General features: G+C 37.3%; 1 protein-coding gene across 13 annotated transcripts in view; it reads left to right on the top strand.

Annotated features, from left to right (window-relative positions):
• The window catches only part of MRTFB (myocardin related transcription factor B), a 281,630-nt gene that overhangs the window by 149,453 nt on the left and 118,618 nt on the right, over nucleotides 1-13,559 (top strand). For all 13 annotated transcript variants that reach the window (XM_033428767.2, XM_049699597.1, XM_049699601.1 and 10 more), the window contains one exon: nucleotides 1,542-1,758. In XM_033428767.2, coding sequence (XP_033284658.1) covers nucleotides 1,605-1,758 — 154 coding nt within the window. In that variant the 5' untranslated portion in view covers nucleotides 1,542-1,604. Of the gene's footprint in view, nucleotides 1-1,541; nucleotides 1,759-13,559 lie in introns of those variants that run through there.

Below are 13,559 nucleotides of genomic sequence, written 5' to 3' on the forward strand. Positions count from 1 at the left end.
ATTAACTGAAGAAGATATACAAATGGCAAATAAGCACATTAAAACATGCTCAACATCGTTAGGGAAATGCAAATTAAAACCACGAGATATCGGGACTTCCCTCGTGGTGCAGTGGTTAGGAATCTGCCTGCCAATGCAGGGGACACGGGTTCGAGCCCTGGTCCAGGAAGATCCCACATGCTGCAGAGCAGCTAAGCCTGTGTGCCACAACTGCTGAGCCTGCATGCCATAACTACTGAAGCCCGTGCACCTAGACCCCATGCTCTGCAATAAAGAGAAGCCACTGCGATGAGAGGCCGACGCACCGCAACGAGGAGTAGCCCCCGCTCGCCGCAACTAGAGAAAGCCTGTGCGCAGCAACGAGGACCCAGTGCAGCCCAAAATACATACATACATACATACATACATAAAACCATGAGATATCACTACACACCTATTAAAATAACTAAAATTTTAAAAATTGACCATAATCAAATGTTGGCAAGGATGTAGAACAAGTAGAATTCTCATTCACTGCTGGTAGGAAAGCACAAGGGCACAGCCATTTTAGAGGATAGTTTGTTAGTTTCTTTAAAATTTATGCATGCAGCTGCCAAACAATCCAATCACTTCCCTCCTAGGTATTTACCCAAGAGAAGTGGAAGCATATATACATATAAATACTCATACAAGAATGTTCATAGCATCTTTATATGTAATAGTCAAAAGCTGAAAACAACTCAAATATCCATCAATAGGTGAATGGATGAACACACTGTGATGTGGGATGCTGCTAAGCAGGTAGCCTATCAGATGCTTTGCCGTTGCATAATACGGACCACCATCCTTTTAGCTTTCAGCTTTCCATAACAGTTTTCTTATTGCCTACTGCTCATCCCCACATAAGCCAATGTCACATATTTAGGGTTTTTATTGTGTCTTTGGTACTTCCGTTACTAATTTCTGTATCAGTCAGAATGGGCCAGGTTATGCTGTGATAGTAAACAAGCCCAAATCTCAGTGGCTTAAAATAAAGTTTTGTCTCTGTTGTGAACTGTATGTCCATTGTGGGTTGGCTGAAAGTTTTGTTCTCTGTTCTCACTCTGAGACCGAGGCTGACAGAGGATTCATTATCTGAAACATTGCTGGTTGCTGGGAATGTTGACTTCGTGTAAAGTTGTTTGATTTGTAGGAGTTGAGATAGATTTTTCAAACCAGACTGCTTTTTTATTTTCATCAGCAGTAGTTGACTTTTATCTCATTTTAGGATGCATTAAAATCTTGAAGTAATGACACCGATAACTATAACTTTCTTTGATCCATAGTATAAGAAGTTATACAAAATACCTTTCAACTTTTATTTATCTAGTAAGCACTTTTTTAGATGGGAGGTATATTCTGGTGTGTTAGACAAGGAACCTGAATGCAGAGAGGGTAAACGAATGGCAGTTGCCACATAGCAGTGAAACTGAACTAGAACCCAGGGTTCCCATTTTAATACTTTCGTGCAGATAAGAGAAAAATAAAAGTACCATCTATTAACACATTCTTTATTTTGACAGTCTCTTCAACAGGCCACAGTTAAGAGGCGTCTCGTACCCTCTGCTGCCGGTGGCTGGGACACAATGGATCACACAGGGGCAGTGGACACCGAGGATGAGTTGGGACCTTTAGCCCATCTTGCTCCAAGTCCTCAAAGTGAAGCCGTTGCCCACGAATTCCAGGAACTCTCCTTGCAGTCCAGTCAGCACCTGCCCCCTCTGAACGAAAGGAAAAATGGTGAGTTCAGCGTGTGTGGTGGGAGCTTACCTCTTTGTGAGCTAAACGTATCCCTCTTTGGTAGTAACTTTTTGGTCCGTTCCATTGGGCAGCCTGTTACGAAGGAGAGAACCTCAGGGGGTGCTGGCTGCTTTTGAGGAACAGGCAGAGTTTCACTTTCTATCCAGTTCTTTCATTATTTCCCCAATAAGTAACAAAGTTATCTTTGGAAATAAGCTTTAGGTTCAACCATTTTAGCACAAGCAGAAGATTTCATGCTAGCATGGTACTGGAAAGCAGCTTCCTATGTTGACTCCAGGGAAAATAGATGGTGGATTTGACTAGATTCTCCTGCCATGTTCCCAATCTCCAATGTGTTGCACCTTAATTTCAGAATTGGCAAAATTTGAGCTATCTTAATGATCACTAAGAAAGCAAGAATTTCTTGTCTGAGTATTTTTTGTATTAATGAGTATAGGATGTGGCCATATTCTCAGTCTTCGGCTGGCTCATACTTGTATACAAAATGAATGTTATCTATTCAGGAAATTCTCCTGATTAATCAGAAGCATCCCAGAGTCTCCAGAAAACAGTACTGTCAGTTTTTAACAAAAATGAGTAGAGATAGATGATATACGTCTATTTTTAATACTTAAAACATAAAAACTAACAAAGTATTAAAATTTACAAACACACCAAGCATACATATTACAGGGAAAGAATTAAGAATTTCAACTGGATTTGCCATGCTTTCCACAGTTCTGATGAGTCTTACAATCCCAAATGTGTTTTTTTAATTTCAGTTTTAAAAGCCAGAAGAAATAAAACTTTCCCTGTAGAGCACTTTCTTACGTATCTTGTTACTTATCTTCTGGGTTCTAAGTGTTTCCTGATCCTTTTCAAATAATGGCCTTATCTTATTCAGGGAAATGGATTGAAGACTTATGCTGCTATTCTCAGTTCTTCAGTGCATGTCTTTGGGGTGTACTTGTTCTCCCTTCCAACAAGATATCTGATACTTGTGTCTGATGCTTGTTGGGCACAGCCCTTGTCCAGTGCGATTGGTATAAAGCAACATCTTGCTCGGAGCTGTCAAAGCCTGCAGGAGGCTGTGTCTGGCTGGTGATGGCTTTAGAACCTTCCATCAGTTAGGAGCCTAGCTTTATCTTAGGCAGTGGCTGAGAGAGTATAACCACATTAACTGAAACATGACTAAATTGGTCAAATTTACACAGTATACTTGGACCAGTATAATATTCAAATTATTTCCCTCAAAAAAAAAAAAAGACCAAAATAAGAGTTGAACTGGTACAAAATTGCAGTAATATACAGTTGCTCAAGAAAATGGTCCTACGTAGCAGAGGAGGGACGTGTAAGGGGAAAGCTTATGCTTTGTGGTAGTTTTACTTGATATAGCTTGCCACATTCTCTTGCAAGAATGTTCTTTTGAATATGTATGCCTGAACATAAGGTAAGCCCAAATATGAGGTAGTCCTCCCCTTATAAACTTTTAGAGGGAGGTAGATGAATGGTAAAAGTTAGAATTTATTAATTTAGTTACATGTATGTAATTAAAACCACATATTATGAAGCAGTGCAATAAAATAAAATGATTGCTTTATCCACACTCATATTTCATAAAATTATCTTGCCCAAACTCTGCCTGTGTATCTGTGTGGTGGTTTTATCATCAGTAGAAAACCTCTGCATCATCCAGCGAGCACTAAAATCCAGGGCGTATCTTCATTTCTGTCTCTCTTGTTTAAGTTACAGCAGTTTTTAGATGCATGCACGATCTGACACTGAAGATTTTATGTCTAAACCACAAGTACCATTCACAAAACAGTGGGGCTGTTTTTGGTTTTTTGTGTGTCTTACAGTGTGGTAGTCATCATCACTCATGTTTGATTTGTGATTGGTCGTAACATTTTATGAGGCTATATAATTTCTGTTATAGAATTTAATCACTTCTTTTTTTTTTTGAATAGGTAATACACTTATCTGGCTTGAAATGTAGGGGGTACAAATGGGTACACAGTGAAAAGTAGGTCACCCTCCCAGTCTTGTCCCTCAGCTACCCAGTTACTTCTCCAGAATTAACTACTCTTACTTGTGTGCTTTCTGAGAGAACAGTATATGACTACTTTTTTAGTTTAATTTTTTTTTTGAATTTTTGAATTTTATTTAATTTATTTTTTTATACAGCAGGTTCTTATTAGTTATCTATTTTATACATATTACTGTATATATGTCAGTCCCACTCTCCGAATTCATCCCACCACCACCATCCCCCCTCCTCTTCCCCCCTTGGTGTCCATACGTTTGTTCTCTACATCTGTGTCTCTATTTCTGACCTGCAAACCGGTTCATCTGTACCATTTTTCTAGGTTCCATATATATGCGTTAATATATTTTTATTTTTCTCTTTCTGACTTGCTTCACTCTGTATGATGGTCTCTAGATCCTTCCACGTCTCTACAAATGACCCAATTTCGTTCCTTTTTATGGCTGAGTAATATTCCATTGTATATATGTACCACATCTTCTTTATCCATTCATCTGTCGATGGGCATTTAGGTTGCTTCCATGACCTGGTTATTGTAAATAGTGCTGCAATGAACATTGGGGTGCATGTGTCTTTTTGAATTATGGTTTTCTCTGGGTATATGCCCAGTAGTAGGATTGCTGAGTCATATGGTAATTCTATTTTTAGTTTTTGGGTTTTTTTGCGGTACGCAGGCCTCTCACTGTTGTGGCCTCTCCCGTTGTGGAGCACAGGCTCTGGACGCGCAGGCTCAGCGGCCATGGCTCACGGGCCTAGCCGCTCCACGGCATGTGGGATCTTCCCAGACCAGGGCACAAACCCGGGTCCCCTGCATCGGCAGGCGGACTGTCAACCACTGAGCCACCAGGGAAGCCCTATTTTTAGTTTTTTAAGGAAATCCTATACTGTTAATCTTATGGGAGTTCCCTTTTATGTTATTTGTCGTTTTTCCCTTGTTGCTTTCAATAATTTTTCTTTGTCTTTAATTTTTGTCAATTTGATTACTATGTATCTCAGTGTGTTTCTCCTTGGGTTTATCCTGCCTGGGACTCTCTGTGCTTCCTGGAATTGGGTGGCTATTTCCTTTCCCATGTTAGGGAAGTTTTCGACTCTGATCTCTTCAGATATTTTCTTGGGTCCTTTCTCTCTCTCTTCTCCTTCTGGGACCCCTATAATGCAAATGTTGTTGCATTTAATGTTGTCCCAGAGGTCTCTTAGGCTGTCTTCATTTCTTTTCATTCTTTTTTCTTTATTCTGTTCTGCAGCCGTGAATTCCACCATTCTGTCTTCCAGGTCACTTATCCGTTCTTCTGCCTCAGTTATTCTGTTATTGATTCCTTCTAGTGTATTTTTCATTTCACTTATTGTATTGTTCATCTCTGTTTGTTCTTTAATTCTTCTAGGTCTTTGTTAAACATTTCTTGCATCTTCTCGATCTTTGCCTCCGTTCTATTTCCAAGGTCCTGGATCATCTTCACTATCATTATTCTGAATTCTTTTTCTGGAAGGTTTCCTATCTCCACTTCATTTAGTTGTTTTTCTGGGGTTTTATCTTGTTCCTTCATCTGGTGCAAAGTCCTCTGCCTTTTCATTTTGTCTATCTTTCTGTGAAGTGGTTTTCCTTCCACAGCCTGCAGAATTGTAGTTCTTCTTGCTTCTGCTATCTGCCCTCTTGACTACTTTTTTAAAAGCAGTGTTTTAAAATCTTCTTTGTAACAATATCCAACACTTTAAATTTTAAGGTTACTATCTGGGAATAATTAATGTGTTGGTTCTTTTCTTCTTTTTTTTTCCCCCCTTGTTTCTCTTAAGACGTTTCTATAAACATCCTAAAACTAGCTTCGAGTGAGGTTGATTTTTAAGCTAATGCGTTTTCCTCAAGTACCTTTTTGTTCAATATTAAGTAAATGAAAGAGCATCTCATGGTACGAGATACTGTGTGAGGACTCAAATATGAGACAGTCTCCTCTTTTCTAATTAGTGACTTCAGGAAGTTAAAAGCCTTACCTTATATTCAGGCATATTCCACTTTAATTTCAGGCTTATGATATGTTAGCCTAATTTGTGTATACATTCGAAGGAGTAAATGGAATTGTACAGCTATCAGAAATCTAGGTTTTTGATACAGGAATGTGAGTGGAGTAGAAAGAACCACATCAAGCCATCTATAGATGGAAGAACCATAACTTTCTTACCTTAGTGATTTTTTAATGTTTATTCTTCATCTTTTCAGGTCTTAATGCCATGTTTAAATTGTATCATGTACAAAAAGTAGATGTTAGCCTCAAAATTAACACAAAGTACTGTTTAGATATTATGAAATAATTGAACATAGTTTCTTGGTGATTGTGTTTTATTGTTGTTGCTAAGCCTTTGAATTTCACTTATCAGAATTACTTTCTTTGGGGAAGGAAATGAAGATATTTCAATTTGGGATTGGTGTATAAAAGGATTATGTCACCAAATAGTTTATAATTAAACTTTACAAGGAAAATGAATTTGATATTTAAGTACAGTAACAATTCTAGGATCTTCCCTTATTTTTGGTTAATACTTCTATTGGCAGTGGTAGTGGAGTGACAGAATATTCCCACTACTGGAGTAAGTATGAAAGATGTTTAGTAAAGATAAGCTAAGGCTTTCCTTTTACCCCTGAACATGGCCAAAATATTTCTATAGTTAGTGGCACCTCAATAGTAAGGCAACCATATAGGCAATGGACTCTTCCCAACAAGATAGTCCTTCATAAAGGAAAGTGGGTGTACTTTTACTAAATAATGTACCTTTACTAAAACAATGCATACACAGGAAAATTGAGGTTTGTTTTGACATTTTATGCACGTAACAGATCCATTTTCATGCTTCAACGTTAACGTTTTCATTATTAACACCGGGAATAAAAGGGAAATCCGTCAAAGGGAGAGTTAGTCCTTTTATTGTTTAAAAAGGAAAAGCTCAGGTGCTATAAGGTGAATATAACTTTATAAAAGCAGGGAAAGGCAAAGTAGATGGAAACAACATACCTGAAAGAGTTACAGCTCTTTCTGCCCATACTTAGATGAGACCATGAGGAAGAAGCTTTTCATTCATGAGGTCATTTGCAAGAGTGATAATTAAGTATGCTGGTTGGCGAACTTAAGCTTTTAGGTCATTGCCAGCATTATCACAGAGTAAGCCAATAAGTTGACATAGATTCTCTCTTTATGAAACAGTTCGGTATTTTAATACTTTTTTGCACATCTCTGAAGATGAGGCTCAGTCATGTTAACATGGCCACGGACATACCACAGGCTAGCTGTTAGTAGTATCATGTAGGTGGAAAATGAGTATCTGCCACCTTTCTCTTCCTGTATTAGCAGGCTTTTTGAAGCTATATGTATTGTGAAATAGTCAGTGTGTTTTAGGCCTCCATAAAGAGGAGAGACTTGTTATTCATATTTTAAACTTCGATATCATTGGTTACTGCACTTGTTAGGTTTTTGAGCTTATAGTCCCATCTTGAAAACTTTTTTAAAGATTTTCCATCTGTTGAATGGGTCACTGAACAGTTTTAGACTTCTCTTGTTCTGTTCCAGGTGACCACTTACTAGAGAGAAAATAATGTATTCCAAAGTTTGTTGCACACAAGGGAATCAAGGTGGCTCTTTGCATTGGATTCAGTACAGGTATTAATATATTGACAGACAGTCAGATGAACTTTGCCTAGCCATGGAGCCCAGCCAAAGGAAACTGCTCGCCTTGTGCCATAGAAAATAAATTGCATGTGTTTGCAGCTGGTCTTTTTTTGGGGTTTTACTTTGAAAACATTTACCCGCTCCTCATTAACCTGTTAGACTAACTGTCAGTCCAGGTGTTGGGAATGGTACAAAGGTGTTGAGCATTTGTCTTGAGTAAAACCCTGTTTCTTAGAATGTGCACGAGCTAATATGGACTAATAGAGGTTGGTGAGGGAAAGAGAGGATAGTTCTATTTTTCTCTGGAGCAAACAGCCAGACATGAAATTCTCATAGTGTCATAAATGGGAAGGAAATAAATAGATGCTAAACAGCCAAGATGTGGAACTGTGGGATTCTTGCTTTCCCTTTCTGTAACGTAATAGAAATGAATACTTCTCTGTAAAATTGCCTTGTCATTGGCTTTATTATTAATGTATTTAGGTTCTTGAATATTTAAAATAATTCTCAAGGATATTAATAAACATTCTGATACATTTAGACAGTTTCTTTTCCTGCTCTCAGGAGTTACTGAGGAGTGCTTAGACTGAGAAGAGAAATATATACTCCTTGACTAATTTTCCTTAGTTTCTAATACAGTTTTTAAATTAGGCTTTAGGACTTATACTAAACACAATTAAAAGTTTAAAGTTAGCTATGAATTTCCTGGCAGCTGCAAATGGATTTCTTGACTAGTTGTGCCAACTCTCATACTTTTTGTTGTGACAGCTTCTTGAACCCTTCAAAATGAAAAGGAAGCCATGTAAGTAGCTTAAGGGTGAGGTACTCTCTTTCACAGTGGTCTCTATAAAGTCTCCTATTAAATAGCATGTTTTGTTCCACAGTGTAAATAAGCACCTGTAACCCTGTCCACCTTCTTTTTTCTACTATCGGTTTCTTATTTCGATAGTTTTGCTGTTACTGAGAATTTCATTTACTCAGTGCATTGCTGGACACACCCAGGCAGTGTGTATGTGGACAGAGGGAAGGCGGGGGCTGGACATGAACTCACAGCCTCTCGCGTTTGTAGCCGGCAGTGTCAGAACACTAACTTAGGAGTGCTTTAGCTTTTGCTGAGGGGGTGTGTGAAGCTTATAACAGTTTCAGAAGTGCATCAGCAAGACCATAGGCCCCAGTTATAGCACCCTTGAAGCCTCATTTTGAGTTATTCATCCAGTCTTTAAATTGTGTACTCTTGCAAAAATGCCCTTGGAACGTCAGCAATTAACATTTACTTAAAGTAAGGTTTAGAACATAATAGTAATTAGCAGTTTAATCCAGCATGAGACCTCATCATCTTAAACTTACAAAAATGTTTACCTAAAATTTTTACAAGACTTTCTGAGAGTTACTAGAGTCATAGAAATACTTTTTTTTTGTATAGATTGATGTGATTTTCATAAAACTAGAGACCACCATGTGATGTATATTTGGCACTGGACCAGTGAATAAACTGAAACTAATTTATTAAGAAACAGTCTTTCCTGTTCCTCAGCAATTTTTAAAATAACATATGTAGTATAAATGCTTAGTTAGTAAATATTACTCAACTGTAACCCCTTAGCTACTTAGGCCCTTCAAGGCTATTTGGAATTGAATAGTTTATAATCAGACCTTGTGCTGGTTCGGGAGACTTTGTAAAATTAAGTCAGGGCTCTTCTTACGTCTGCCTCTAACCCAACCACAGTGACCTCTTCTAGCTACAAAGGAAGAGAAAGGGTTGATAAGGGACACCTGCTCTCTGCCATAACTCTAAAAAAACCTGATAAATACACAGAGTGTATTGAAAAAAAAGTGACCCATGATTTTTTCTTTGTTATTTTAAGACATCAGTGATAAAGTACTATTGTGACAGAAAGCAGGACAGATATGTTGGAGTTACAAGTGAACTGGAATTTTCTCTTTGGTTTATAGTTAATAATCGCCCAAACTAATTAGCAAATATCATACCCAATGTTTTTCTAACCCCTTTAAATTAATCCATACTGCTGGCTACCCTCACCTGCTGCCCTCACGATTATTAACAGGAAGTATAGTCTTTTGGGAGTCAGGACTCCAGTCTCCTGTGCTGACTCAGTCTGTGAGCATGGGTAAGTCTCGAGCTCTCTGTGTCACAGTTATGCCCATTGTAATATCCGTATGGTAGCTTTCAGCCCATGTGTCTTTCTCTGGCTGCCCTTTCTCATTACATCATGTGTTCTTATAGCTAGCTCATTACCACTTTTGCCTTGTACTGTTCATTGGGCAGCAGAAACAGAAAGAATGGAAGATAACTTCCATCTCAGTTAACGGATGGAATTTTCCATAGATATGAATTAATGTCGCTGTTTAATACGTTCCTCACAGATGTATTAGTAAACATACATGCCAGCTCTCTCAATTAGTCAGACTTCCCCCCCATATTTAAAAGTGAAAAGAAATTGACTCAATTTGTGTTATCCTCAAAAAAACATATCTAACTTAGAATACGCAGTATCTTCTGTTCCTGGTTTTCAAGGGTTGGCAGGTATGTGTTACCGTTTTTATAACAGGATCAGACTCAGTTAAAAGACACTATTGTAACTTTTTTTTTTAATCCCAAATTATTCATGTCCTTTTCTGGTTGTTTATGTTGTTTTCATTAAGAAAATGCTAATAGTTGGGTATCTGTTTCACCAACTTAAATTTTTGATGTGTGACCTCTATGTTTAGTAAAGATAGAACAAGAAAAGCAAAAAGTCTGATTCACAACTTGCCTTTGGTTCTTGTAGGTTAAGTTTAAAAACTGACAGATGTTAGAATTTGTCAGCACTCTCTGCAGATTTTGGATTCATAGCTACAAAATAGGAGATGCTCTTTGACAATCGCTGTTCCCGACATAGAAGTTAAGAAGTGTATCGATTAGAGTTCTTGATCAGACAGCCATCATGTACTATATAAAAGAAAAGTTTACCATATCAGAATGCTCAGCTTTCCCAAAGTTTTAAAAGAAATCAGTATTTCAAGAGTGGAAATGGGTTTACTTTTTATTATTAGAAAACATTTATTGAATGATCATTGTGTCTCTTACCCTAACTAATTCTTAGACCTTATACCTCTAGTACAGTGTTGGCAGTTCAAAATGTAAGATATTCTCATAAAATTGTTGCATGCATAGATCTTTGAAAGTAATTCTCTCAAGTAAAGAAAATTAATTTAGAGATGGTTCTCCCAGATAACTGGGAGGAAGAAGAACCTAACTGTAAAGAAAGTGAGTGCAGAGACAAGCCTAGAACCTGCTCCGTGGCACTAGACGTGTGGTGTGAGGCCACACAAGCCTGTGTCTGTCATCTGTAAATAGGGGTCATGCTAGATGTACCTCCTAGGTTATTGGGAGGCTTAAGGGAAATAAAGCACTGATGGTAACTACATGTACATGACCCAGCGTAAAGTACTCAGTACATGCCATAGGCACCCAGCACTGCATGCTTGATGTAAAATACCATGAAATAGGCAGTGGTTAAGTATGCACAGTGGTTAAGGGCACCAGCTCTGGAGCCGTCCCATCTGGCTCTACTATTACTAGTTATGTGAACTTAGACAAATTAGTCGTCCTCTCTTTGCCTCAGTTTCCTCCTCTGCAAAATGCGGATCATATAGTACCTGCTTCATGGGGGTTGTTGTGAGGATTAAATGAGTTCATATAAGTATTTAGAACAATGTGGGCATATAATTAGCACTTTATAATTATTTGTTATATATATTTTGAGAATTCAATATTTAAATTAATACTTAGCGAATATAGTTTTTCAGGGTTCCATCGTGGTGTTTTATACCTTAATGTTTCTTTCAATAGTCCCAGTAATTTTTGCCCCCATTTCCACAAGTATTTCTTTTTAAAAACGTCAAAATGACATGCAGTTTTTTAATGTCTCGCCATGGACCTACATAACATTTGAAGAGCACTTACCCTATGGGAGCTGAGAGGGCAAATGTAGTAGGCACGGATTTCCCATGAAGTTTGTCTCTCTTGTTGGTACTGCCAGTTCCCACAATCCTAGCATTCCCTGGGCATCAGTCAGTGTCTACAAGGAATGATTTTCAAATATTAAAGCATGTGAAAAGACAAACAGGCCAAAACTCAGAGCTCTCTAGGGACTATGACCTCCAAAACAGACTCTGTTCTGACATTTTCACAGGCCGCTTGAAGGAATTCCAGCAGGGTCATTCCATTTGGTAAACCCCTAAACAAACCCTCTGTCATCAAGGACTGATTTATAGATTTTTCTCTTTATGTACTTGTTCTGAAGAGATTAAGATAGTAGATATGGTTGCTGAGACTCTTCTAAGGCATCTGATGTATATGATAAGTACTATACAGAAGACTTTTGGTATTTTGAAGTAATAAAACTGTTATTTGTTATGTTTAAAGAGACTTCTTGCTCTGAGTCGTCTTTTAAATTTTTTTCTTTTTCATTTTGATTCCAGGAAATCTATGCCCTAATCACATCTCTAAACTAAGATTCTTTAATTTATGAACCCCATTATTTAACAAATTCATTAAAATCAGAAACGACCTTTTAAAAAACAAATATACGTATTAAAATATGTACATGCATATGATGACTTGTTTCACAGTGACCTTTGGAATGTGTGAAAACAAACGGATCTAGTGTTGTAGAATACTCTGTGATATCTTGCTGTGATGACAGTTGTTCATATGATGCTTTAAGGTCATGGGGTGGGGGGGCAGATCTATAAATTGATTTTCAATTAATCTGAATTCTCAAAATATTTTGTATATTATTATACATTTCTTTAAAAAAAGAATATAATGTTAAAAATAAATGAGAAGGGCAGAACCCAAGAGATTTGAAGGCTGGACAACTTAAGGAAATGGGTAATTAGGGTTATTTGGTTTATAGTTGGCCTTAAATGCTGTATAGCCTCATGGTTATCCCAGTCTGAAGTCTGAGTGGCATGTATGAAATTCCAGGGATGAGCAGCATTCCACATTTGAAGGATCAGGTTTATTGGGGGATTTTGTATGGTTATTTTCCTTCTGTGCATGTTTCTTTTCAGTGAGTTAATCCTTTGTATGAATGTACAAAGTTTTAACTATTAAATAAAAGAATTGTACACAGTCAAAAATTTCTTATCATTTTCACATCTGATTCTGTCATAGGATTGTAATATGTTTTGAACAAATTTTAAAATGAAACACAGGAAGTAAATTAATATATGATCTCAACCAAGCCTCTTAACATTACTAGTAAAAAGAAAACTTATTTTATCACATTTTAGTAACCTGTCACAAACCCAGGTTGTTTAAGAGGTCTCCTTAGTGGGAATTCCCTGATGGTCCAGTGGTTAGGAATCTGCGCTTCCACTGCAGGGGGCCCACGTTCAATCCCTGGTTGGGGAACTAAGATCCCACAAGCCACATGGTGTGGCCAAAAAAAAGAGGTCTTCTTAGTAAAATGGAAATGAAAATGAAATAGAAAGTTGCTTAGTAATTGATCATGAATAGTTATTGAATGTACTGAAGAATTTTGTGGCTCTTGATTGAGGTATAAAATATATACGATGAAAAAGATATATATGGTTATATTATCATTTTTCTCAAGCCAAGAATTAAAAAGTGATATTTTAACTAGATATGCTCTTAGGAGAAAGTAGTACTTTTCTAATACATTTTTCAAACGTAGATTTTTCGATCGCTCACTATTTCTGCGAAATAGTCTCTTTTTTCAAAGAAAGGGAATTTGGTTAAATAACTTGCTAATAAAGTAGTGAAATCTCTAGTTGTGTAATTGTGTGCTTGTTTTGTTTATTTCTGCATAGAAGTGGAGAAGCTGCTTGCTTGACTGCCTTCTCCACCCTCAACAGAAACAAATGCAAACACCTTCAAAAATGTGAAGATTTTATTTGGACACCCAAGTATTTTAATTTGGAGGATTTTCCAAATAAAGGAATTTAAATTTACTCCCATCAGATCAAATTAGGATTGAAAAAATTGAAATTTAAAGAAATCCAAGAACTTAGTCCTAAACTCTGAATTTCAGAGTCCAGGGGCTTTAGACAATACTTTGGTTTTTGTTTTTATC

This window comes from Orcinus orca, chromosome 16 (genome assembly GCF_937001465.1).
Source record: "Orcinus orca chromosome 16, mOrcOrc1.1, whole genome shotgun sequence".
In the NCBI taxonomy this organism is placed as follows: Eukaryota; Metazoa; Chordata; class Mammalia; order Artiodactyla; family Delphinidae; genus Orcinus; species Orcinus orca.